The sequence below is a fragment of the Alternaria atra genome (genome assembly GCF_907166805.1).
Source record: "Alternaria atra isolate CS162 genome assembly, contig: 21, whole genome shotgun sequence".
NCBI classification, from domain to species: Eukaryota; Fungi; Ascomycota; class Dothideomycetes; order Pleosporales; family Pleosporaceae; genus Alternaria; species Alternaria atra.
In genome coordinates, this window is record NW_025091319.1 from 1,601,669 (window position 1) to 1,627,208 (window position 25,540).

The 25,540-nt window shown below is 51.9% G+C and overlaps 7 protein-coding genes across 7 annotated transcripts; 3 read left to right on the plus strand and 4 right to left on the minus strand.

Annotated features, from left to right (window-relative positions):
* Positions 1-1,226: 1,226 nt before the first annotated feature.
* On the plus strand, positions 1,227-3,554 carry ALTATR162_LOCUS957 (uncharacterized protein; the record flags this gene model as incomplete). The annotated part of the gene is made up of 6 exons (XM_043308552.1): positions 1,227-1,467; positions 1,523-1,632; positions 1,691-2,041; positions 2,091-2,878; positions 2,964-2,999; positions 3,053-3,554. The coding sequence occupies 6 exons, from the start codon at positions 1,227-1,229 to the stop codon at positions 3,552-3,554; spliced, it is 2,028 nt and encodes a 675-aa protein (XP_043164487.1).
* Positions 3,555-5,113: 1,559 nt separating this feature from the next.
* Positions 5,114-6,190, minus strand: ALTATR162_LOCUS958 (uncharacterized protein; the record flags this gene model as incomplete). Its single annotated transcript, XM_043308553.1, has 2 exons — positions 5,114-6,035; positions 6,087-6,190. 2 exons carry the CDS (start codon positions 6,188-6,190, stop codon positions 5,114-5,116), a joined length of 1,026 nt encoding a protein of 341 aa, XP_043164488.1.
* Positions 6,191-11,084: 4,894 nt separating this feature from the next.
* On the minus strand, positions 11,085-13,223 carry ALTATR162_LOCUS959 (uncharacterized protein; the record flags this gene model as incomplete). Its single annotated transcript, XM_043308554.1, has 2 exons — positions 11,085-13,109; positions 13,158-13,223. The coding sequence occupies 2 exons, from the start codon at positions 13,221-13,223 to the stop codon at positions 11,085-11,087; spliced, it is 2,091 nt and encodes a 696-aa protein (XP_043164489.1).
* Positions 13,224-15,792: 2,569 nt separating this feature from the next.
* ALTATR162_LOCUS960 (uncharacterized protein) lies at positions 15,793-18,714 on the minus strand (the record flags this gene model as incomplete). The annotated part of the gene is made up of 7 exons (XM_043308555.1): positions 15,793-15,936; positions 16,101-17,486; positions 17,538-17,708; positions 17,917-18,165; positions 18,242-18,357; positions 18,408-18,641; positions 18,708-18,714. 7 exons carry the CDS (start codon positions 18,712-18,714, stop codon positions 15,793-15,795), a joined length of 2,307 nt encoding a protein of 768 aa, XP_043164490.1.
* Positions 18,715-20,623: 1,909 nt separating this feature from the next.
* ALTATR162_LOCUS961 (uncharacterized protein) lies at positions 20,624-21,412 on the plus strand (the record flags this gene model as incomplete). Its single annotated transcript, XM_043308556.1, has 1 exon — positions 20,624-21,412. One exon carries the CDS (start codon positions 20,624-20,626, stop codon positions 21,410-21,412), a length of 789 nt encoding a protein of 262 aa, XP_043164491.1.
* An 895-nt stretch (positions 21,413-22,307) lies between these two features.
* ALTATR162_LOCUS962 (uncharacterized protein) lies at positions 22,308-23,660 on the plus strand (the record flags this gene model as incomplete). Its single annotated transcript, XM_043308557.1, has 2 exons — positions 22,308-22,433; positions 22,482-23,660. The coding sequence occupies 2 exons, from the start codon at positions 22,308-22,310 to the stop codon at positions 23,658-23,660; spliced, it is 1,305 nt and encodes a 434-aa protein (XP_043164492.1).
* A 285-nt stretch (positions 23,661-23,945) lies between these two features.
* Positions 23,946-25,478, minus strand: ALTATR162_LOCUS963 (uncharacterized protein; the record flags this gene model as incomplete). Its single annotated transcript, XM_043308558.1, has 1 exon — positions 23,946-25,478. The coding sequence occupies one exon, from the start codon at positions 25,476-25,478 to the stop codon at positions 23,946-23,948; it is 1,533 nt and encodes a 510-aa protein (XP_043164493.1).
* Positions 25,479-25,540: the final 62 nt, after the last annotated feature.

Consider the following 25,540-nt stretch of genomic DNA (forward strand, 5'->3'; position numbering starts at 1 on the left):
AGGCTAGATTGTCTGGAGAAGCAGATTTGGTGCGCAATGGGCTGCTGCATTAAGCATTCCGAAGAAGACTTTGGTAGAGATCTGGTGACGGAAGTTGGTGGTCGTGTTGGCGAGGCGGCTGATCGGAGGGTGGAACGATCGCGAAGATTCTCTTTACCAGATCTTAAGACACCCGGAATGAAGCATCAAACGACGCATGTATGGTGTTACAATGCTCCCCGCTCGCCTTGCAGTTGAGAAGCAAGTCCGTGTCATGAGTGAATGCGTTGACGAATGCAAGTATGAGAGGATAGTCATGAATAGTGATCAGGGAATTACGTGCTCCAGTCCCTTCTTATTCCAGGCAGCGGCCAAAATTTCCAAAGCATTGTCGCTTCACAGCCGGGTGGCAACAAGATTTGAGGAAACGTTACATATAGACAAAGGAGTCATCGAGGTGAATGATGTTCGCGGTGGAGCCGGTGTCTCGTGTAGATCTGCCTAGCGATTTGGAAGCCTACCGAAAGGACACCTGGAACTTGGAGAAGACAACCAGGACCAAGTCCGAGATTACCCACCGAAGGACCAAGGTTTTCTGGAGGGACTCGCGCAAGACAACAATGGTGGTTTTCCAATTTTGATATATTCATTCGCGACTTGAAAGTCAAGATGGCGAGAGCACCAAAGTGTCGAAATGTTCGAGTTCGCTTAGATGGAGGGGTAAATTGTACTAAACACGCGATAACAGATAGCGACGTTGTAGGTGTTACTTCCTAATTGTCCGTATAAGAAGCTACTGTGGCCTATAGCCATGCATAGCGCAGAGTCACGCATTACACGAGAACAATGAAGCACAGTCCACAGTGAATACACGTGTCCTGTAGCAGGTTACATCAAACACAGGTGAAATTGAGGCTGCTGCGGGCGGTTGGGGCAAAGTGAACGGACCATGAGCGAGCTCAACGCTAGTCTGTTTCCGGAACAAGATCCTCGAGATCGCAAGGTGTTCTTTCGAAATACTTCCACGACTGGCCCATATAATAGTAGCCTTTCCCACCGCTACTTGCCCTTCTTCCTCCACTCACCCCAAAGCAACCGCAACTTGCCTCTTGTTTTCCGTCCTTTACGATACCCGGAGAGCCTAGTCTTCTCCACCACATTGCGAGCTCCCAGAGAGTTACGCCCGCACTTGCAACTGGCATTGAAAGCCATATAGTCTTCGAAAGACTACACATACACACATCACAATGGCACGAAGCTCACGGGGCGCCAACCAGCGCTCAACATGGTCCATCGCCTTCTACCTTCTCCTCGTCCTCGTCGGCGGTTTGATGCTGGCTAAGACAGCACACGCCCAGGACCAGGAACCTATCAAGGAGGACTCCAACGCTGTCTCCGGCCCCGTTATTGGTATCGATCTTGGAACCACCTACTCTTGTGTCGGTATCATGAAGAACGGAAAGGTTGAGATCATCACCAACGACCAGGGTAAGTTAGCATGCTCAAATCACCTCACACCAAAACTAACATACATCCTCTACAGGTAACCGTATCACACCTTCTTGGGTAGCCTTCACCGATGACGAACGTCTTGTCGGAGATGCCGCCAAGAACCAGTTCGCCTCCAACCCCGAACGCACCGTCTTCGATATCGTACGTACACCCCCATATACTATTTTTTTTAGAGGCTGGTATACTGACTGTGGAGCAGAAACGTCTCATCGGTCAGAAGTTCAAGGACAAGTCTGTTCAGAATGACATCAAGCACTTCCCCTTCAAGGTCGTCAACAAGAACGGCCAGCCCAACGTCGGCGTTGAGGTTCACGGAGAGGAGAAGACCTTCACACCCGAGGAGATTTCCGCCATGGTTCTGGGCAAGATGAAGGAGGTTGCGGAGAGCTACCTCGGCGAGCCTGTCAAGAACGCTGTTGTTACCGTCCCCGCCTACTTCAACGACGCTCAGCGTGCCGCCACCAAGGACGCCGGAACTATCGCTGGTCTCAATGTTCTCCGTGTTGTGAACGAGCCCACCGCTGCCGCTCTGGCTTATGGTCTCGACAAGGTAAGACATGATCATGTAATATTGTGACAACTCGACTAACGCGTCACAGACCGACCAGAAGGAACGCCAGGTTCTCGTCTACGATCTCGGTGGTGGTACTTTCGATGTCTCCATCCTCACTATCGAAGAGGGCGTTTTCGAGGTCCAGTCTACCGCCGGTGACACTCATCTCGGTGGTGAGGACTTCGACAACCGTGTCATCAGCTACTTCACCAAGAAGTACAACAAGGAGAACGACGTCGACATCACCAAGGACTCCAAGACCATGGGTAAGCTGAAGCGCGAGGTTGAGAAGGCCAAGCGTACGCTCTCATCCCAGAAGACGACCAAGATCGAGATTGAGTCTTTCTTCAAGGGCAAGGACTTCTCCGAGACCCTTACCCGCGCCAAGTTCGAGGAGCTCAACAACGACCTCTTCAAGAAGACCCTCAAGCCCGTTGAACAGGTTCTCAAGGACGCCAAGATGAAGAAGAGCGACATCGACGACATTGTCCTTGTCGGTGGTTCCACTCGTATTCCCAAGGTCCAGGCCATGCTCGAGGAGTTCTTCGGAAAGAAGGCTCGCAAGGATGTCAACCCCGATGAGGCTGTCGCTTACGGTGCTGCTGTTCAGGGTGGTGTTCTCTCCGGTGACGCCGCTACCGACTCAGTCATTCTTATGGATGTCAACCCTCTTACCCTTGGTATCGAGACCACTGGTGGCGTTATGACCACCCTGATTAAGCGTGGTACTACTATCCCCACCAAGAAGAGTCAGATCTTCTCAACGGCCGCCGACAACCAGCCCGTAGTCCTCATCCAGGTATTCGAAGGCGAAAGATCAATGACTAAGGATAAGTGAGTGTTCTACCCTTATGTTCTTCACTGTCATCAGTCGAATGCTCGCCACAAAGTTCGTCTTGCTAATTTTTTTTTTCAATAGCAACAACCTCGGAAAGTTCGAGCTTACCAACATTCCGTAAGTCATCCCTATACTGATTCCGTAATTGAACAGCAACTAACAGCATTTAGTCCCGCTCCTCGTGGTGTTCCCCAGATTGAGGTCACTTTTGAGCTCGACGCCAACGGTATCCTCAAGGTCTCCGCCATTGACAAGGGCACTGGTAAGGGTGAATCCATCACTATTACCAACGACAAGGGCCGCCTTAGCAAGGAAGACATTGAGCGCATGGTTGAGGAGGCCGAGAAGTACGCCGAGGAAGACAAGGCCAACCGCGAGCGCATTGAGTCCCGCAACAAGCTCGAGAACTACGCCTACAGCCTCAAGAACCAGGTCAACGACGATGAGGGTCTCGGTGGCAAGATCGAGGAGGAGGACAAGGAGTCTCTCCTCGAGGCTGTCAAGGAGACTCAGGACTGGCTCGAGACCAACGCTCACGAGGCTGCTGCTGAGGACTTTGACGAGCAGTTCCAGAAGCTGTCCGATGTCGCCTACCCCATCACCTCCAAGCTCTACGGCTCTGGTGGCCCCGGTGGTGACGATGAGATGCCCGATGACCACGACGAGTTGTAGATGGTCGACTTCTGAGGCGGAAATTGTTGCATCTCACATGTCGATTTTGGTTGCATTCACGAAGCTAGTCACTTGTATGAGTAGAAAAGCACTTTTCGCGTTGGAGATGGCTGTTTAGACACTCGGATATATGCGGAGTTTGCTTTCAGCTACGGGAGTATCATATGGAATGAATTACTTATGAAACCACTGCGCTGCCATTATTGATTTGTGTCGTGGCCGTGATGCTCATGATGTGGTTTTGGAGGTCCTGCTCGTGCGTGCCGGTTACCCAGCTTAGCTTGCTGCAAGGACAACAGTCCGGTCGCTGGTTTACCTACGGATTGAGCTCTAGAACATATTGAATATGCAACAGACCCTCCACTGCCTCGCTTTATCCCGGCCCATGATAATGGTACATAAGAAAGTGACTCCCCAACATTTCTTTTCCAACGTGCATCGTATCTTTTTGAACATTCATCGTTCCTTCCTCTTCAGACTCTCACACAACGAGTGTATCAGTTGTATTACCACTTGGGCAGTGATTTAGATCGACCATATTACTTCCTCCACTCTACTGCATTGTGAGATTCTTTACTTGCGTCTCATGCTCGCGCTCTCCCTCTGCTGTTGCGACTTCCACATGCTATAATCACAACTGCCGCACGCATGAAACACGGATGCTACATAGCTACTGCCTTCCGATGCACACCAACTTCAGTATACTCGCGATGTCTGCCGCTCATCTTTTTGTTGTATCTGCCCTTCGCCATTCGCCCATCCTCCCCGGAATGGAACAATACGCGCGCCATCTTCGCAACGATTTGCACGGTGGTCTGATTAGCTCACTACCTTCCTGAGCTAGCGCTTCCATCTTCAAGGTTGGAATGGATGGTATGGGTATTGCCTTCAGAGATCTTGCGCAGCGACAAACCGAAGCTGCAGGCGGATTGCGCGGCCCCGATCACAGCTTCACACATCCGGCAGCCACCAGTTGACGACCATGTCTCGCTTCACGATCCCGTTCCCGAGTGGTACAGACACTACGCACATACCGGCTACAGAACAGGGAATGTGCATTATATTCGGAGATTGGCTCGCGAGATTCTGGGTCCTAGCCTGACCTAGAGTGCAACAACCTTGGAGAGAGCAGCATACGTACATACCCTATGGCCGAGCGCCATGGTCGAAGAACCAGGATACCCCCCAATCGGTGCCAGGCCGATCATGACAACCATACAAACATGATGACGCGACAATCTCGTGATCTTCATGTGTTCAACATCGAAGCAAGTAGGGAAGGTGATGTAGTTTTTTCAGCTTTTGATATTTGCGGAACTAACAATAGACATTGACAAAATACACATAGACCGCTAAGAGCCTTGACGAATAACGCGAATGGACCCGCGACCGCTACCCAAAGTGCGCTTGGGTATCCTGCCAGACAACTAAGTCATGAAGACTGTCTGGGCAAGAAGACATGTTCAGGTCGGCAAGGAACAAGGGGGAATATGGCGAAGAGTAATACACAAAACGACCCAAGAGACGACCCAACTCCAGCCTGTTCACGTTGGCAACGCTTAGGAGAAGACAACCTTGACAGTCTCGCTCTCCTGGCCCATGGAGCAACCACCGCCGGTACCAGCCATGATGGGGTCGTAACCGCCACCGCCGCCACCGCTAGCGTTGCAGTTGAAGAGGTCGTAGTCGGTGCCGGCTTCACAGGTGTCCTTGCCGTTCTTGCACTTGAAGACACAGGTCTCCATGTCGGAGACGCACTTGGAGCCCTTGGAGCTGATGCTGTCACCGTTCATGTTGATGTTACGCGAGACATCGAAAGCACCATCCTTGCCAAAGGTGACCTCCCACCAGGTGTTGTTGATGCCACCGAACTGGGCGAGTACGGTGCTAGGGTAGACGGGCGCGCAAGCGGCGGGAATCTTCTCCTTGAAGGAGAGCTCGAGAGACTTGCCGGCGGGAATCTTGACCAGGATGTCAGGCGAGTTGACGTTGATGCTCATGCCGCTGAAGCCATGTGCCTGCCAGCAAGACAGGAGCATATCCTCGTTCGAGCGGTCGTTGATAAACTCGGCCTTCCATTTACTGTCACCACCAATCCAAATACCGTCCCAGGCGGCCTTCTTGTTCAGTCCGGTCTTGCAGGAGAGCTTCTCAGCCCAGGCCTCGACACCGTCCAGGAAGTCACTGACAGCGTCGGTGATGTCGTCACCAATGTCACTGATAGCATCGCCAAGGTCACCGAGCAGGTCGTTGGACTCAGCAGAGGTCGCGGCAGGCTTAGCGGCGGTGGTGGTAGTGGGCTGCTCCTTGGTGGCGTAAGGGGTGGGCTCGGCCTGGGCCTTGACATCGGCAACAGAGACCTTCGCGACAGCGGCGGGAGTGGGTGTAGGAGTGGCGAAGACGGAGCTCCAGTTAACATCACCAAGGTCGTATGCGACCTTGCTCCAGTCAACGTTGTTGTCAGCACTGCGCTTCACCTCACTGTAAAGAGTTAGCATCTGGTTTCATCGTATACTTGCAGGCACTACTCACGCTTGACGGCGAGCGTGGAAGCTGGCGTGACGGTTGTGCATGTTGGCGGCAGCGGCCTGGCCAACTACAACGGTGCTCAGCACCACGGCGGAAGAGTAACGCATTTTGAAATGGCGTAAAGAGTATGATAACGCTGGGTATTTATACTGCAGACAAGTCGTAACGTCGTTCAACGGCGTGTCGTGATGCGCTGGTAGTGGGTGGTCAACGAGTTGTTGTGGGTTGAGTAATGAGTGACTGGGTGAGCGAGCAAGCAAGCAGGCGGCAAGACGGGCGTGAAAGAGTGAACGCGCGAATTTGCCTTTTCAAAAGAGGGACAATAGGTGAGTTATATGTTACGGTGAATGGGACGAGGAAAAGGGAAACAAGCCGGCCAGCCAGACACAGGTGAGTGGCTCCTTCAGCCGGGCTGCCCCATCTCATCTCCTGATCGACAGAGAGGGACTAGCGCGCTGCGGACTATCCCCGTTACTAATTTAGTCAGGGCCAATTGCACCGGCTGTTGCACCCCTGGATAGCGCGCGATCATGGCTTGGTCTCCTTTTTTGATTGGTGTGCCTGGCTCAGGCACAGTTGGCGCTCCGAAGTTTCAGCCGCTTTTGGTTCTCTTCGTCGCTTCATCGCCTGTCGCAGCCCCAGCAGCCCTTGGCCAGACTTGCAAGCGGCGACGAAGCAAAGCCTTGACGCTCGGCTTTCACAACACAACTGCGCAATTACCAAGACGCGGCACACGACTCAGCAGCCGCGAACAGCAAAGTGAAGGCCGCGCAATTACGATCTGCACGTAGTGGACCCAAACACATATGTGATTGGGGCAGACTTCAGTGGAGACAGACCCTCCAGATTCCAGAACGTTTTCACGCATCGGCCGCGTTGCCTGCGTGTTCCTGTCACGCTCCAGCACGTGTTTCTTACCCCAACAAGTCTAGTCCTCGTCGCTCTGACGAGTCCACAACGTCGTTATATCACTGCCACTGCTGTGTGCAGACGCAATGCACAACTCATTCAGCCGCGACAGTCTCTAGGCCGGATATGCCCTTACCTTCGGTTATGCATGCGTTACCACAAGACTCCGTCAGGGCATGCAATCCCTCCGCAGTATCGTGACGCAACCGTTCACACGACGACTTTTTCCATACGCTGTTTCCACATCTGCAGCCCATCTGCACCTAGGCAGGACTCCCTCCACTCACGGATCAGTAGTATGTGCCGATGCAACGTTTGTGGAGCTCCAGCACCGTCAGCGGGATGATAAGGTTCTTTATCGCAACGTGGTAGCCGGTATATGCATGGTGAAAATCTGGAAGACTACCCACCAGTGACCTGTCGTCCAACGAGATCCCCAGCCGTGTCAAGAAAAGCCTAACACAACGTGGTGGGTCGCTGTTCGCTGGACCTCCCTGTGATGCTCCTCCGAGCGAAAACGGACCGGTAAGCGAAAACCATGTGTAAAGTCTGCTTCCGGCCGCTTGTTCGCTGCGCATCCCCCAACGGGAATAGATATGCGGAGATTTCTCTTACCTTCGTATTTCTTGTTCTAGTGCTGCGTATCGCCTTTCTGCGTTGCACTCGTGGTCGAGAACACTGGACTTACACAGGCAACAACACAGCCTCTACGAGCCAACTGAGACGTTGCGAAGCCAAAGGGACACACAGAAAGACTACTGCATGCAGGCGTACACTTTCTCTGCCGCCGTTCTCTAGGAGACACACCACAAATTCTTAGTTCAGCCATTCCACTCAGTATCTTCTGCCGGTCCGACATGTCAGCATTTGTCGCTCAAAACTTCCCATTGGCGGATCTAGCACCACTACCATCATGATTTTTCAGCTACACCAATCACACAAGCAGCGCAACGCTTTGCGGAGCGGACAACAAGGACTTATGCAGGACGTCGCAAGTGTCGCCGGCTTATCGATACCTACTCGGAGCCGAGCTGGTGTGATGTCACTAAGTGTAAGTCCATCAACGAGTAGATGTGTTCTAGACAACTACAGGTAATTTCGCTTGTGGATGGGTTTTGTGGTCCTGTGGAGCGGGCTCACCAGTAACAACTCGAGTATGTATGCTCGACTGGCTGTAAGGTGCTTGAAGAGTTCTTCTTGTAAGGATTTTCTTTCGGCGACCACACACGATAACAGGCATTGTCAATCACGGGTTGTGAAGACGTGTTCGCAGGTGGGGATATCGGTGAGACCGGGCAGCAGCATGCAACATGACGGACGTGGCATCAGCTTCGACACGAGGTGAAAGCGGGCATATCGGTCGCAATTATGACTCAAGTTCGTTGCCGCTCTGTTCCGGACATCAGGTTGGGGATCCAAACCATGCAGTATACACACTCTTGCATTGATTGCAAATATCAACAATAAACATATGGGAGTTGTGGGACCCATGTTTACACATGTCAGCATCAGCGATTCCCCTTCAGAACCCCTCACTTAACAAGTCAATCTCGCTACCACACAAAAACCAAATTACCCCAAGATTGCCCAAGACCAACCCTTTTTCTTTACCAAGACGCCGAAATATGTCCAGAGAATCAAAACAATGTGTTCTACGCTATCCTAGGCTATCAAACCCTCCGCTTTGGCATGTTCTCGTAGCAGGCTATGTTGTTGCCAGATTCGGCGGATATTCGTCTGGACCATCGCGTTGGTGCAGTTGTAGTGCCTGTCGATCAAACGCATTTCGGTTGGGCAGCTCGGGGAGATCAGGTTCGCCGATCAACGCTGACGCTGCTGCGTGTGTGCGGCGTGTATTTGCACCACATCCACTAATTGTTACTACTCAACAACTGGGCACTTGGAATAACAACTACAGTCATATGCGCCGTATGCGACATGTAATGTCGGTGTTGTAGAGAATCATGCAACGTGGTGCCATGTATGCGAAAGGCACGGCTGCGCGTATCTGACATGTGGACAGTTTTTCATGTGCGGCCACGGCGTCGCCTCGCTCCAGCAGAAACAGAATGTTACGTTACTATACGCTATGTCGCAACGGCTGTCAAGACATGTCATGCGGAGAGACTAGAATCATACATAGTTCCAGCTGCCTAGTTCCATTTACACAGTGTCCGTCAACCGACCATGTGTTACTAGAGGCCCGAGGCCGTCTCTCAAACTGCCGAACTCAGCCCCTGTCCACATGTTCGCAGGTCCGAAACAACGTGGTGAGGCCAACTAACCCCTCAACTACTCATAGTGTACCAAACATCACCTCTTGCTATCTCTTATCTCTTCCCCGCGGCCAGAAGCACGAGCCGTACATCTCAACGGTTCAGCGATACGCCCGTCGACCCACATGCACCCTCCTTTTTTCGCCATCTGACGTGCAGGTTAAGCATCTCCCGGCCGCCGCGTTGGGCCCCGTTGACAAGTTTTGGAACCGTTGACGCTTGAGCGCGTGAGCGGGAGGAACATACTAGGAGCACGATCGCGCGTTCAACTATGTGGTCTGTCCAGACGGTGTGGTCCGGGGGGAAAGACGGCCGAGGGAGCCGGGTTCATCGTCAGCAATGTCTCGCCGTATTGGTCTGTTTGCCGAGTTCTGCAATGTAGTGTTATGCATGAATATGGATGTGTAAGAGTTCGCCGGAGGAAAAGGAAGACGAAATGGGCAGGTGCGGGGTACACTCGTTCTGCAGCGTCGTTGCTGAAAGATATAGCAATGGCGTGTGCGTGTTGTGATCGCGACTGCTTCACTACGTCTTACCACCTGTCATCTGTCACTGCCACTCCATCCTAGCCATTACAGAACGGCTACAAAGCATCAAGTGACACCGCACGACATGATTGCATGTGTCTTCAACTCGCGAGAGTAGGTGTAGTTGACACCAAACTTCGTCATATTGGCGTTTCAAATCGCAGATGGGGAACCTACTCTGAGCACATACTCTTGATAGCCTGATGCCTAACAGTATACCGAGCAAGTAAACAGATGTGCACATTACCCCAGTCTATCATAAACTCATCACTTCTCAACAAGACCCTTGATGTGTGCCTCAACATGTCGATCAAGCATGACGGAAGCCGCTCATGCAGTGCATGAGCGGCTTCCGTCATGCTTGAACGGCCAATAGCCTTTTGTTGCTTTTCCCGTATAGATCACTTTTCTGCTTTCGCTGAGCGCAGCCCGAACACGAACCAATGTCGGATAGTCGAACGCAATACTCGGGTACAACGGGCCCTACTGGTTCGTCTTTTCTTCTTCACCATGTCAGAGCAAAAGCATCATGATGAAACGCCATCCACAATCAGCAACTTCCTGGTATGACTTGAAACAAGGAGGAAAAGGAAAGAAGAGCCGAGGGAGTAAGAAAAAATCAATGAAGATCTGGTGGAGATGAGACATAGAAGAGTGAGCAGTTAAGCCACAAGTTGCAAGCGGTGCGACGTTAGTATAGTCAATGGAGGTAAACATTATCGTGGACACAAGCACGATAGATGTAGAGTCAATTTGGATGAACAAGTCAAAACTGGTCGTATACACAAGCTTCATTGGACTCAGCAAACTACAAAAAGGTGGGTATATGATACAAGGGTGTGCGATCCACTGCGCAAGCCCGCCACTTTTCGCATACCCCTCGTATGCTACCTTTATAAAAACAAGTCGAAATCCATCTTCTCAATCCTCCATCATGGGAGACGATGCCCTCCAGATTTCCAGTAAATCGTCCAATCAATCAGTCCTAATCCACCAAGTAACCGACGTAAAAACAAAAGAAGAGCGAATGGACGTCCGAGGCCAGCCATGCGGGTGGGGGTATCTCGAAACATGCTATAGCGAAAGAAGTAACCAAAATCGTCAAACTCCTCTCACACTACAAAGCGAGAGGGAGATATGTCGTAAGTTTGAATGTAAAAGTGTAAGGAAAGAAGGGTGGTTGGCCTCTGTGTCCAACAGGCGGGAAGAAAAGGGAGAGATAGAAGTGAACGCCGTGAGATGCATGAATGTGGTATCCAACATTACGAGTGGAAAGTGAGTGTTGAAGATCAGTAATTGTAACTGTTGTCATAGCCACGAAGCGCAGTAGGAGTGTAGCTGCGTTGCTGCTGTTGCTGGGGTCCAGACATGGGCGTGTAACTGCGCTGTTGGGGGCCGGGGCCAGAGGGTGTGAAGCTGCGTGGAGGAGGGCCTTGAGCCCAGCCTGGCTGCTGGATTGGTGCTGTCGCACTCCGCTGCTGTTGTTGGGGTGGGGCAGAGCCGTTCATGCCTCGGTTGGGGAACGGTTGTGAAGCTTCGCGACGCTGGATTGCTGACTGGAGCGATGCTGGTACACCCGCTCGAGGCGGCGCAGTGCCAGATCGTGGAGGTGCGGTACCTGCACGTGGTTGAGATGGCAAGCCCATGGGTTGCGATGGGGCAGGCGATCCAGCTCTTAACGCGCTGGGCATTTGGGGCGGTTGGTAGTCGTCCCCAACGTTCGAGTCTGCGAAGTAGTGCTGAGATATGTCCTCCGTCGGGTTTACATCGACAGGTGATAGCTCATACTCAGGACCCATCTGAGGCCCCCGGCTGTCGTAAGGACTGAACTCCTGGTATGGACGGTTGGGGTGAGACGAGGGTGGGCCACGTTGATCGTTGGAAAGGGGAGTGATCAACTGGGCATCGTTTTCGTACCGCCCGTTGTCATAGTTGTTGTAGTTGGTATCCACAGGCGGCATCGGCCCGCGGTGTGGGAGTGGAGATGCTCTGCCCTGTGACATTGGCGTGAAAGGTCTGTCAGATTGGTATGGCAGGTTGTGTTGCTCGCCAAAGTACCCAGTGCCGTTACGATCAAGATGTGGCATCGGAGGTGCCGGTGATGACCTGCCCATGCCTCCAGCTTGGTTCAGCATTGGCGCATTGGAACCGTAGCTGGCATTCGAGAAGTTTGTAAAGTCGCGCTCTGGCATGCCAGGTCGCTCGTCTAGCGTCGGCAGAGACGGCTTGTTCATCAGGTTTCGCCCCGGGTTCATGGTGTTGACGGTGTTCGAAGTGTGCGATCGTGACGGTGGGTTCGACCTGTATGAGGGCGCGTTTGACACGGTGTACGGAGGCAACGTTGCATTCGTGTTCATCGTATCGGATCGTTGCATCGAGAAGATGGTAGATGTATCGTCATCGTCGCCTTCGAGCTTGGGTAGAGTGGGTCGAGATTTGGACGCGTCGAATTCGCCCTTCTTGATAGCCCTCTCCTCGTCCCTCTTCAACTGCTGGTTCTGCTTCTCGATAGCCTTCTTAATCTTCTTGCCCACGATGCGTTCCAGACGAGTCTCGACCTTGCGCCGGCAGTAATTGGTAAGACTGCCGTCAGCCTTGGGAATGTAGTGCCATAGGAAGAAGAGGTATAGCAGTGCCGCGACAATCAGACCCAGTGCCGCGATGACCCAAATGACCAGGGAGAACAACATGGTGAAGTAAATGACGGTTTCTTGCTTGTTGCCGGTATCGACCATGACCTTGATGTTCATGAAGAACTGCTCGAAGTTGGAGCGATCTTCTGACGCATGCTCGCCGACAGGTAGGAGGTTCGCTTGCATGACGGCATATAAGGTCATGGCGTTGAGGGCAATGCGAGGTCCCTGTGCGACAATGATGAGCAGGGCGCTCTTGAACTGGAAGTAGACAAAGAGAGCAACATAGTTGGCACCCTTTTTACTCTTGGTCAACTCGGCGAAGACCAAGAAACGACGCCAGCCCTGGCCAGTCTTGGTGATGCGCATACTCTGAAGTATAGCGGCCAATGGCTCGAGATAGCATTCCGTGACGCTTCCTGTGCGCATAACGCGCAGAGCCCTGATCCATCGATATGCGAGAAAGACATAGGAGATGATGATGGTAATGGCAAAAATCCATTTGGCAACGTCGAAGGGTACGGTAGGCTTGACCTGGCTCGTCCATTTGTCAAAAGCAAGCAAATTAACGGCAGTAAAGGCGTCGGCAGCGTAGACGGCGCATGAGATGAAGACGAGAATCCAAAGCCAGGCGTAAGAGAAGGGTGCGAGGCAAGAGGTAGACTTGAAGTCGGAGAGGTTCTAAAGCAATTAGTGTATGCGCCTGGATCATGGTTGTCAAGTGCTTACAATATAAGTCCACTTCTGCTCCTCCGTCACCGTGGTTCCCTTTTCGCGATCTCCACAGCACCCCATGGTTGGTGGTGTTTGGTATTATTTGCTATGTACGTAAGTGTATATGTATGTATCCGCTCAACGGTACGGTGGCCTGCAGTCCAGCTGTTCGTCTAAGGAGTGACTTGGGTCGCTAGGACATGGGTTGGTGGTGTTGGGTAGCCAAAAGGAGGGAGGCAATTTCGGTTCGAGTCCGAGAGAGAGTAGTTCGCGATGTGGTGGTGACAGGCCGGCTGCTCACCACTAGCGAGCAAGAGAAAGAGTGACAGGGGCGATAGTTTTGTAAAGCAGGCGGAGAAATGCGGCTGGTGGCCAGGGACGGGGTCTTGTCCAGAAAGGTAGGTGTTCGGTATGCTACCAGAGTGCCGTGCGCATGACAGCCAGACGTGTGTGCAGGTGGAGCGCCTTGTGTTTGAGACGCGCAAGGCTTGAACAGCGGTGACAGCGGAAGAGGCTTGTCCGACGGGTGCGGCTGCGTATATGTATAGCGACAGTGGCGGTATTGTGGTTGCACGGCCTATTCTCGCTGTCTTTGCGCCGTGGTGAATGCGACGACGACACTGTTGTGTGGTGGTGAACGAGTGGGTACGGGCGTCAAAGAGCGGCAGGCGCGATGGAGCACCGAAGGGCAGTCGCAAGTCAAGCGCAACACGAATCGAGTACAAGATGCTATGTAGCGAGCAAGTGAGTGAATCGCAGCGCCGGCGTCTACGTTTGCCAACGGAGCACAAAACAGACACGAGTGGTGTCGAGGGAGCGTCGACAGGCGATACTCTCTGGCGTTCGAGGGCAGCGGCTGGCGCATCATCGAGACCTGCATGTCATTGGTTGGTGCCACCCTCTCTAACGTTTGACCCCATGCTTCACATGTTTGCGCCTTCCCAAGATAGTAGTCCGCTAGCCTGTTCCTCTCACGATGCGCCGCAATCGCCGTGGGGTAAATTGCAATCACAATCTAATGAAGACCCTATCACCGCTTCGGCCACCACAGCTTCGCTATACAGAAAACAGCCCCACTGCCAAATCCGTGTCCAGAGAGGCTGCTCGCACAATCTGTGGCTGTGGCACAAGCGGTTGCAGCAAAAGTGTATCATCCTACTCTTCGGCATGTGCCTCATGTCACACTCCTTGTCCGAGGCATGTGCCTCATGTCTTCCAAGAAGGAACTCGGCCTTGCCGAATGGTTCCCACACAACGTCACGCGCAAAAGGACCGGTTACGTGGGAAATATCGGGAACGTCGGCTGCCTCAGCCTTGAAGCCTCAGCCATCTCGAAACGAAACACGCATGATGCGCATCATTGGGTTACCTGACGAGGAAGGAGCTTTCGTCATGTCTGCATTGACGTCGCCTTACCGGGCAGAAGATCGCCATGCAATGGAGAATGCCGTATGGATCCAACTCCACTCGGTAGCCGAATGCTCCTACGGTGTGTAAGGAGTTCAAGCAGAGATATCGGGAAGATTCATGCGAAGCTGCAACTGCTATACCAAGTCGCGGGAATAAAACTCATAGTAAGACCGGCTCGCCTTCCCGCAATGCGTGCACTTTCTCATCCTCGGGTATAAGTGCTACGGAGCGGCACAGCCTCTGCGTACCTGGATTTGGACTTGCCATGCAGCAGTGCTGTAGAGTGCCGCACAACCCACATAGGCGGTCGTTGATGTTCTCCACAACTCCATGGCTTTACATTAGACTATGCGATGCTTGTGTTATGAAATGCATGTCTTACTTGCATTAGGGATGGGGAGAACACACAGAACGCTAAAACAGCATCAAAGATGCTGGCAAAGCGGGAACGGTGTCAACGAGCGTGGAAAAGGAAGAATAGAAGAATGAAGGAAGATAGGGGGGAGCGAAGAAAAGCGCGTTCAACCAAACATCAAGAAGATATCTCGTACGTTTTGAGCGCGTGGAGGAAATCAAGCCCTTCGTTCATTGCCACAACCGTGAAAACAAGCAATACGTACCGCGAACATGTCCCCTCCAAGAAATGATCCTTATAATCGAAACGATCCCCATGTTCAGTGCAGTAGTTGCCTAGTCTGGGCAGTTCCCCAATTGTGGCTTACACCACGTGGCACGCCTTCGAGACGTCGACTTCCATTCTGGGGCAAGAACAAATGTCCAAGGAGGAATTTCCGGTTCCGGAGCGGGTGTCACGACTGGGTTTTCTGCTGAAGTAGTGGTGGGCTGAGTTGAGGGCGTTGGTTGAGCTGGAGAAACCATTTGGGTGGAAGAGGTTGTGCTGGTAGACGGTACCGACCTGGTAAACTGTACGAGTGGTGTACGAATAAGGGAGATAAAGATACCAAAAGGTATCACGGATATCACAGAAGAGACCGCTGTTGCTGAATAGCTGGTCGTTCCGACCGAGCTTGATGCGTAGCTGGACACAGAGCCAGAAACCGTGGTACCAGAGCTAGTAAACAAGGAAGAGCTCGGCGTGGTTGATGCTTCGCTCAACATGGATGCCATGCTCGAGGTGGAAGTCATCGTTTCGTTCATACAGAACAAGTAGTCCGCTTCCTGAACCGCCGTCATAGTCGAGTCTAGCAAAGAGAAGACACAGGCTTGCTCGTCGAACAACTCATTGTTCAACAAGGGTTCGAATAACCCTGTCGCCTCCGGTATCTGGCTTGAAGACGTTATTGTCGTTATTGAAGTCGATCCAGTTTCTGAGCACGTAAATCGTGTAGAGCAGCTTGTTGTGTAGAACGTTGGACTTGTCTCGCTACCTGTTACGACGGCTGCGCCGCGACAGTCTTGGATGGCACTTTGGCTACAGGTGAACGTGGTCGCTGTCACTTCAGTGATATCCGCTCCCGAACACGCGCTCGTAGTAGTGCATGATTGGGTAGCTCGTGTAACGCTATCTGATACCAATCTTGAAGATACGCAACTGACAAAAGCTGTTTGGGTACATGAGATGCTGCTGGAATCGGGTGATTCTGTGGGGTCTTCTGGGTCTTCCGGGTCTATAGGATCCTGTGCCTCCGTAGGGCTGCCGTCTGGTGCGGGTGGGAAGCTGGAGGGGTGAGGGAACTTTCCAAAGTTGAACCACTTTGGTATGTGTCCTCCTTTGACCACAGGAAGCTCAATATTGCAGGCGCTGTCAATGATGCCGTTGACAATGTTGCCACCAAACTTGAAAATCCCACCGAGAAGGCCATCTCCACTAGGCTTTGGTATTGGGTTGCAGATGTCGGTGGGAAGGCTCATTTTGACAACATCCACACCTTGCACATTGATGTGCGGGAATATAGAGATGTCGGTGATTGTTGGTATTGCGACATTCGTAGCCGTCATGAGTTGCTCGAAAGAAAACCCCGACGGAGCGATGCAGCCTACTAGGAGACTATGAGTGCAGAACAAATCTTCGACGTCAAGGGAAGACGGCTCACGTGTGGGTACCGGTGCAGTTGTAAGTGTTTGCTGCCAGAAGGATGAAATTAGCCCCGCGAGATCTGTCGTGGAGGCCGTGGAGCTAAACATGTCGGTGATGGGTATGCTAACCCCAGTCCCCGTGGTTGAGCTTCCGGCGAGGAAACTAAACGCTGATGTCGACGCCAAATTTAATCCAGAGCTTCGTGAAGACATCAGCGTTCCGACCGTACTAGAGATGCCGAAGGACCCTGGGGAGGAAGGTGAGCCGCTTGGTCTATCTGAGACATGAACGCTGGAGATGTTCGTACCAGCAGATGACAAAGGAGGCGCCAGGGATACTGCGCTTGTTGGAATGTAATATGATGTTGCCGCGAAGATCGTGCGCGTAGTCATTATACTGGCAGAGCCGATGATATATGACACGTTCCGACGCTCCATCGGATACGGGGGGGATATCGATGATTGATGTGGCGCTTTTGCGAAGCTCGATTGCGCCAGTGGATTTTCAAACCCGAACAGGTCGCGTTTGTACTGAGGCATTGTCCATGTACCGTCCACTTGTATATTTGTCCCACTTAGCTCCGTTGCGAAGCTGTACTCACCCTTGATCTTCTCCGTGCAGCCAGACTTCAAGATCCGGTAACCCTTCTCCTTCAGGAAGCGTGCTCCGACTCCGTAGAAAGCAAAAGAATCTGCGTTCATCCGACCACTGTTATCCTTCAGAAAGTTGACATTCTTCCAATAGTATCCGCCTTTAGCTCCGGAGATATCTTTCCCTGTATCAACGTCTCTAGTTGGTCGGCGCTTCGGGTATTGGAGATTCACCGGGTCAGTCTCAGCTATCGAATTTCCCTCCTGGTCTATCCTCGGATATTGGGGATGTACAGCGTGCGTCAGCTTTCGTAAACCATCAGCGCGTAGAGCATTATTTGCGACGCGTTGACATACCTCATGAAGCATCGTAGCGTCGAACATTCTATACTGATTGATTATCGGAGCCGAATCAGGATTTGGTTCTGTCTTCTTCCGAATCATACATAACGTGTCGAGCTTCTGAAGCAGACTGCCTGTTGGAGAACCAGTTATGTCGTCGAGAGTCTTCTTCTCGTACTTAAGATTCTGTGAGCACATGTGTTAGTAACAACACCATACAACCAAAAAATTGTTCTTCTGACCGAATGGAACCCACCTTTTTCAGATAATGCTGTTTATGGTGATCTCATTGTCAGCGAACATCCTGGCGTAGGCACATTTGAAGCACGGAGCGGATCCAGCCCGACCATGAGCTGAGTTTGCGTGGCGGCTAGCCTTGAAACCATTGACTTACTGCTTGAATGTTAGCTGATAGTTGACTTTTCACAGTTTCCTTGTTGGCATCACCTGGACAGATCTGAATTGGTACCATTCTTCCCGCTTGAGGTACTGTGACATACGCTGCAGTATATGCAGTCTTCTCTGCTGGGTTCTGACAGTCGTCGTACTCTTCAGCAGTAAGATCTGCCTCCTTGTAGTTGTCAAAGTTGAACCAAGTACCGTCGTTCTTCTTCGTGTATCTTTCCAAGTCGCAATATAACAACTGCACCAAGTCAATCGATGAACGCGCCGACCAAAGGGCTCATTACAGAGGAGATAGGGAACTGCCCTATACATACAATGTCACCCTCCCTCAGTCTCTCGTTAATATCGTTTCTGCCCGTCAAATCCGGTGGAATAGCTCTGGGCTCGTCATCATCGTTTCTATACTTGGCTAACAACCACCCCAAGGTGTCTAGTTGTCTAAGTCAACGTTCTTCAAGATTCAGCAGACCTATAGTTCACCTCGCACCACTTGGTACTTGTTTACCGTTTCCATTTGTTTTGTCCCAGGGATCGGTATTTCTGCGGATGGCGCTCCAAACACTCCGAAGATTCTTGCGCTCATGTCTCGTGTCTCTGCACCTGGGAATGTCCAAGCGTCACCACCGCTGGCGGGCGGCGATCCGACGGCCTCGAACGACGCTTCTGCCATGTAAAATGCTTGCCTCATGCTATCTTTGATGAACTCCTTGTGCGCTAAGACAATTAGTGTTAGTTACAATGCGAAGTGGATTGTTACCGTCACAGGATGCGTCAAGGTACCATCCATTACCACGAACTGTTGATGTCAAGGTGAGGAGGCCGAGAGGGAGTAGGATTGTCGAGAAATATGCTTTAGGCATAGCCAATCGTCTGAGGTGCAGTAATTGAATGTGGTTTGGGCATCCTGATATCATTGAGTTTGCGAAAGGATTCCAAACTTATATCCTCCACTGGACTGCAGGGCATGTAGACAAAGAAACTAGCCGAAGGTGCACCCAGTAACAGCGTTATCATATATCGTAAACTTCGGCAAGTGGCACGACCAGTGCGTAAGTATACGCCGTATCAGTGATGCTACTCTTTCTGAGCATACCAGCGGTGGCCTACCTGTCTTGCCACAGTTGTCGGCCGCGCAATGCTTGCACAACTGTTTTCAGGACTGGCTACCGTTCGAGAGTGTTGTGTATCGCCACTTGGTAAGCCTACAGGACATGCGCCGCCGCATTAGCATATCGTTTCCATACATTTCTGAGTACATGGTAGATCAGTATATGAGCGGCGGTGGTTGTTGATGAACATGTCCATTTTAAAAGACTATTGCCGCAATCAAGATGAAGCATGTTGAGAAATTTTCCGGTTGTATCTGAGTTCCGATGACGTCAATTTGTTGGATTTTAACACATATCCACTACTGCTTCTGTAGAATGGGGCCGAAAGGCATGGCAGCTGATTATCTGTCGCCATCTCCAAGTCATGGCCCCGAAAGATACACACAAGTCCCAGGGACGCCGCAATATCTGGATCCACAACCGCCTCAGACATACGTAGCGACATTGACCGAAGCTGAGCGAGGAGCGTCGTTGTAAGACATGGCGCGATTTTGACCCTGCTGATAAACGCCGCAGCGGGTTGGCCGGGTCTGTTTGAGCATGTACGTCGTGGGAACTGAGCGACCTATTCTTCGAGGTCAAGGCACCGTGATGGCATGCATATTCTTTGTACAGGCGGCGAGCGGGCATCACGTCTGTCACCAAGTGAACGTCATGGCAGCTGGTGGCGCCATAGTCAGCATGCTCTCAGGGTGAGCGACTAATGGGATATGGCGGTCGGAACAAGTGGAATATGTACCAGATCACAGAGTCGTGGTTGACGGACGTGATGGAAATTGTTGGACGAAGATCGAGGGTTTGACTCTTTCACGCTGCGCCATCTTAGCGTGATTAGCGTGCATAACTAGCTATTAGCCGTTTATCCCGGCCATTACCGACTGATGACCAGCGTGCCTAATAACGCCAGTGTGGCACGGCATTGAAGCCAGCATGTTTGAAACGGATGAAGCAATGGCTATGGGGCGACCATTACACTTACTAGTAACTTGACGGGCAGCTTCCGAGTCGTCGCTTGTTCCACCTCCGCGCGAAAACTTCACCATGTTTATCATCCATGAAGATGATCAGCCAAACAGGGCAGCTCAGTGGCGCACGGCCGGCCGTTCTCTGTTTTGTCTTCCGTGTAATCTATTGGCGTACCTGTTGGGTTACCTACAGCCTAGCCCTGACAGCCCTACCCAGAAGGAAGTGGCTATCGAACCTCCATACATTCCACTGTCGCTGCGCAGCGATGCAGCGATGCAGCGAACGCTCAGCCGCAAAGTACCCTTCTAGCTCTGCCCACTGAGCTTCGTTGTATGATTTGGAAATGTCTGTTGGCCGAAAAGCAAATCGCTTTGTACTACAGAAGCGGTAGGATTGCATACGAGTTTCTGAAGAGTGAGGGCCCTAGAGAAGTTGCGAACATCACTCCAGCGATCGTCGAGGCAGTATCCAAGGACTCTGCCATCTCGCAAAGCAAGCATGGGAAAACCAACATATTGGCAGTGCTTCTGACATGCCAAATGATGTAAGCCAGACGTGCGCTTGCGAACCCCCGTCATCGTAACTGACAAAGCTTGTTCTAGTTACCGAGAGACCATCGACATGCTCTACGAAGCCAACACGTTCGCCATACTTCACAATACTGTATTGATCGACTTCCGCCGAGCTGCGCTCGCATCTCACCTATCTCGAGTTCGCTCACTGCATGTTCATTTCCAGTTTCGTGAGCTTAATCAGCACAGGCGACCGCTTGAGGAGCAACAGGGCTTCCCATCCCCATGGAGCTTGAAGACGTTCACCACTTGCGGTAACGAACCAGATATCGCAAGCGCTATTGGAGGCTTTCCAGACCTCGAGTCACTCTCTGTCTTTATCCAGGGTCCTCTGACGAGTGAAGAGACGTACCGACAGATCTGTGGCTCATTGAGGTCCATCCAGCGTGATCTGAGAAGCCTGAGATTCATGATGGTCAGATTTCCCAGACCGTTTCCGGATGAGGTTGTCCAATTGCGAGCTCAATACGATGGGCAAGATCCTATTGAGCTTGTCAGGCGTGTCCTGGAAAAGGAAGAAGCTGAAGTGCGGCACGGATATCGGATCGTTCAGCCATCCCTGGAACCCGGACAGAATGCGTATGATATGGCTGACTCGGATGCGGAAAGCAAATGGCGGGTGGGAACCATATACATGCAGTCCAGTGGCGAGGCGGATGGAGTCGCGACGCGAAACTATGCTGTGCTTCGACCAGAGAGAGAGACCAAGACGTACAAGACCGATTCTAAGTATGCCTACTTTCAGGTCCCAGTAATCGGGTACCAGAGTTCGGATGATCTGTATGGATCTGGGTATCGAGCGCTCAACTGGCCTCCAAGACACAATGGGCTGTCCTGATCGCGTGCGACGCGCGCGTGGTTAGTGTGGCGCTCAAAGTCATATCGGCTATGTCACACGTAGCGTATACACATGGAAGAGGGCTTGTCCATACAACACGATGGACGAAGCTTTGCGCCCTAGGCTTGTCGCATAAATAGCAGGGGCAACACCGGCGCAAAAGACTTGGTATACTGAGTTTGGAAGTCTATCAGACAGAATTGATTGCGGCACTAATGGCTTGGAGCGGTAAAGTTCGGCGGCGTGGCTTGGGCCGAGTTTGACGCGTCGTATGGGCAAGTAGCCGACGCTTAGTAATGATGCAATGCGTGTTAAGCTTCGAGGCATGCTGCATGAGGCTCAGTAAGGCTTGATGAATATAGAGAATTAGGCATTTTGAAGTAGAGGCGAAACTGCTATCAGGCTATATACCGTGTGACGGATGCATGCAGATCATAGGGAGCATTGCTTACGTTACTCGGTAACCTCAGTCAGCACATGTATAAGCTTCCCAGCAAAGCTCTTACTGGCTCCACCGTAGTACAGTAAACCACCGCTCAGGTACGTGTGCCTTCAAAAATCGCATTCATCATATTTGACTACCCGACAAGTCGGTGAATCCGACGACGTGTGCCTTACAAATCCGGCTTCAACGAATCTATGGGTTGCTAGGTGACAAACCATCCCGAACAAGGAAGGCGGGGCGCCAAATCTGCCCCGCGGCAGGGGTTCGATGGTAGTAATGTTCAAAGACGCACGTCATGTCGGTACTTTCGAGAAGAGTGGGAGGAAAGTATAAAGATGCCATTGACCACCCACTCTTCGCTGCCCATATCCACTTACACATCTGTCTTCGACACAATCCCCTCCACACTCTACAAATCCAATTCAATCCTATATACAAACAACCGCTATAATGGGTGATCAGGCCGATACCGAGAAGCCGCATTCGCATCATGCGATCGCAAAGGATATTCCTGAGGACAAGAACAGCAAACAAGTTCCCAAGCAAGATGAGCTGAGGAACAAGGCCGCCGCTGGGGTGTGTATCCATTCCAGCTTCCTGAATTCATCAGGCTAACGTATCTAGATCTCATACTTCACTCCCGCACAAGAGCCTGTCGCCGGGACTGCTCTTGGCATGCTCGATGGCAGCTCCAAGATCCCCAAACTCTTCCAGCCCCTCAAACTCCGCGGCCTCGAAATCCAGAACCGCCTCGCTCTCTCGCCTCTCTGCCAATATTCGGCTGAAGATGGCCACCAAACCAACTGGCACCTAACACATCTAGGTGGCATCATCCAGCGCGGACCTGGTCTTACATTCGTTGAGGCTACGGCGGTACAGCCCGAGGGAAGGATCACACCAGAAGACTGCGGTCTCTGGAAGGACTCGCAGATGGAGCCTCTCCGTAAGCTCGTAGAATTCGCACACTCTCAGGGCCAGAAAATCGGCATCCAACTCGCACACGCCGGAAGAAAGGCTAGCACCGTCGCTCCCTGGTTAAGCAAGGGCGACATCGCTACAAAGGAGATGAACGGCTGGCCGGACAATGTGTACGCTCCTTCGGCGATTGCATTCAACGACCACCACTGCACACCCAAGGAGATGACCAAGCAGGACATCGAGACCTTCAAGCAGGCGTTTGTTGATGCTATCAAGCGCTCCCTGAAGATCGGCTTCGACACCATCGAGATCCACAACGCACACGGCTACCTCCTACACTCCTTCCTATCGCCAGCATCTAACAAGCGTACCGACGAGTACGGCGGATCCTTCGAGAACCGCACACGTCTTACTCTCGAAGTCGTTGACCTTGCACGCAAGACTATCCCCGACAGCATGCCCCTTGTACTCCGTATCAGCGCAACAGACTGGCTCGATGAGGCTGGTATTGAAGGCTGGACTGTTGATCAAACCGTCAAGCTTGCCGAGATCCTCGCCGATAGGGGTGTAGACCTTCTCGACGTTTCTTCCGGTGGTCTTCACGAGAAGCAGCACATTCACGGTGGACCAGGATACCAAGAGCCTTTTGCCAAGGCTGTCAAGGACAAGGTTGGAGACAAGATGGCTGTGGGTACCGTTGGTAGCATCACCGACGGCAAGCAGGCCAACGGATACCTTGAGAACGACAACCTCGACGTCGCTTTCATCGGCCGCATGTTCCAGAAGAACCCTGGTTTCGTCTGGCAATGTGCTGACGATCTCGGTGTTGAGGGTCGCTGGGCGAACCAGATTCGATGGGGCTTTGGAGGCCGTGGCAAGAAGTAAGTCTTGTCTAAGCACTTTCGTACTGGGCAAATATCTGTTTCCCTTGGGATGATGGCACGATTCTAGTTTTGATGATTATGCAAGTTTAGAGTATAGAAGAATCTAATAGATGGTTTACCAGGGATCAAGTCGTTGATAAGAAGGCGTTTGCGAATGAAGGTGCTTTTGAGATGAATAAGAGCAAGTGATATCAGAACAGGTTTGAGCTTACAAGGATGACTACACAATCTCTGAAATAAGAAGCTTTACACAGAAGAGACCAACCTCTCACAAACGTCGTATCCATTACTCCGTCTCATCCTTCCCAAAAACACGTTTCCACAACTGGAATGCCTCAACTGTTTGACTCGGATACCGTAAGGTACCCCTCTCATTCATTTCATTCAATCTCGCCAATTCCTCGACTGAAAAGATCACTTCCTTCCCTTGCACCATCACCGTTTCAGTCTCCATATAAGGATAAATATCTGCTTGAGTCCCCGGTATACGTCGATCAGCCGTGGCAGTCAAGATAGCAACGAGCGCCTTGATGCCAAGCAGACTCTGGATATTATCGCCAAGTCGAGGGAAAAAATTGTTCAGCAAGCCGGTAATCGAGCGCGAAGTACGGTGTATAGCACTGAATACAACGCCACCTGGTGCGTAAGCCAGGACGTGGCCGTAGATATCGCCGCTTCCTGTTCGGGTCTCTGGTGCCGATGCTGTTGATGATGCCATGACGGATTCTCCGAGTCTGGTGCTGAGACTTTCGATATGTTGCTCTGTGTTTGGCATCAACGGGTTCGCAGACTCGTTATCAACATCGTGTACACCTTGAACAAGCCACCTCAACACCGCGTCGCTAAGCACTTCGTTCGGATATATCGTTCGGGAAAGCAGATTCGGAAGCCAGCCCAGCGCATCTTCAATCCAATTCGCAGGACTCTGGCGTATAAAACGAAAGGTCATGCGACCGACATCGTAATGGGTACCAGGGAACCATCTTTGCTTCACGACCGCCTTTTCTTTGCCATCTTCATCCTCTTCGCTGGGGTACACAAGACAAGGCTGGAAGATCCACAACCGATCGTGCAAACAAGGCGCATGATACACATGCTGCACGACAGTACTCACAGTCTGATCGAAGAACTCAAACGGACTCCAATCAAACCCAATTCCCGCATTGAGTCGCGGAATTCCCAACGCCCCAACCGTATCAATGACACCCATAAAGCGGATGGGCCTTTTGACTTGCCAAACCCTATCGCCCAGGCCTTTCCACCTCTGGCATTCGTCGCTCTTCGGTGCATCGACGGGGAGGTTACTCCGGTATGTTCTGAAGACTTCATAGCAGAGACGTTGGACCTCTGCGTCTGTGTACTCTGGGAGGCGTTTAATGATACCGCAGTTGTTGATCATGCCGGCTACACAGCGGACGGTGAAGGCACCACGACTGAAGCCGAAGAGCCAGATTTCATGGTCCGAGGTGTAGTTTTCCACGATGAAGCGGTAGACGGCTATGCATTCGTCGCTGATGGTGGATGCGGTTGCGCCGTCCCATATGTACTGCAGAAAGGTCTTGTTAAGGCCCACACCTTCTTGGTAGCCGGCGATGATGTCTGGGGGAGAGCCTTGTGTTGCTGTCTTGTGGGGCTTGATGGGATGGACTTTTGCGGCTGTGTTGTCGTCGGTGGCGTATTGTACTTCGCCGACCATATTTGCAAGTTGTCGGATGTTGCTTGGTGGTGCATCTTCGACTTCAGTTTCGCGGCCTACCCATGTTCCGTCGCAGAAGACGGCTAGGCGCTTAGTTGGCCTTGTCGAGGTTGCGGAGGGCATGATGATGGAGGTAGTCGGGAGCAAAGCCTGAACAGCCTCACAGCCTCAAGATATCTCGGAAA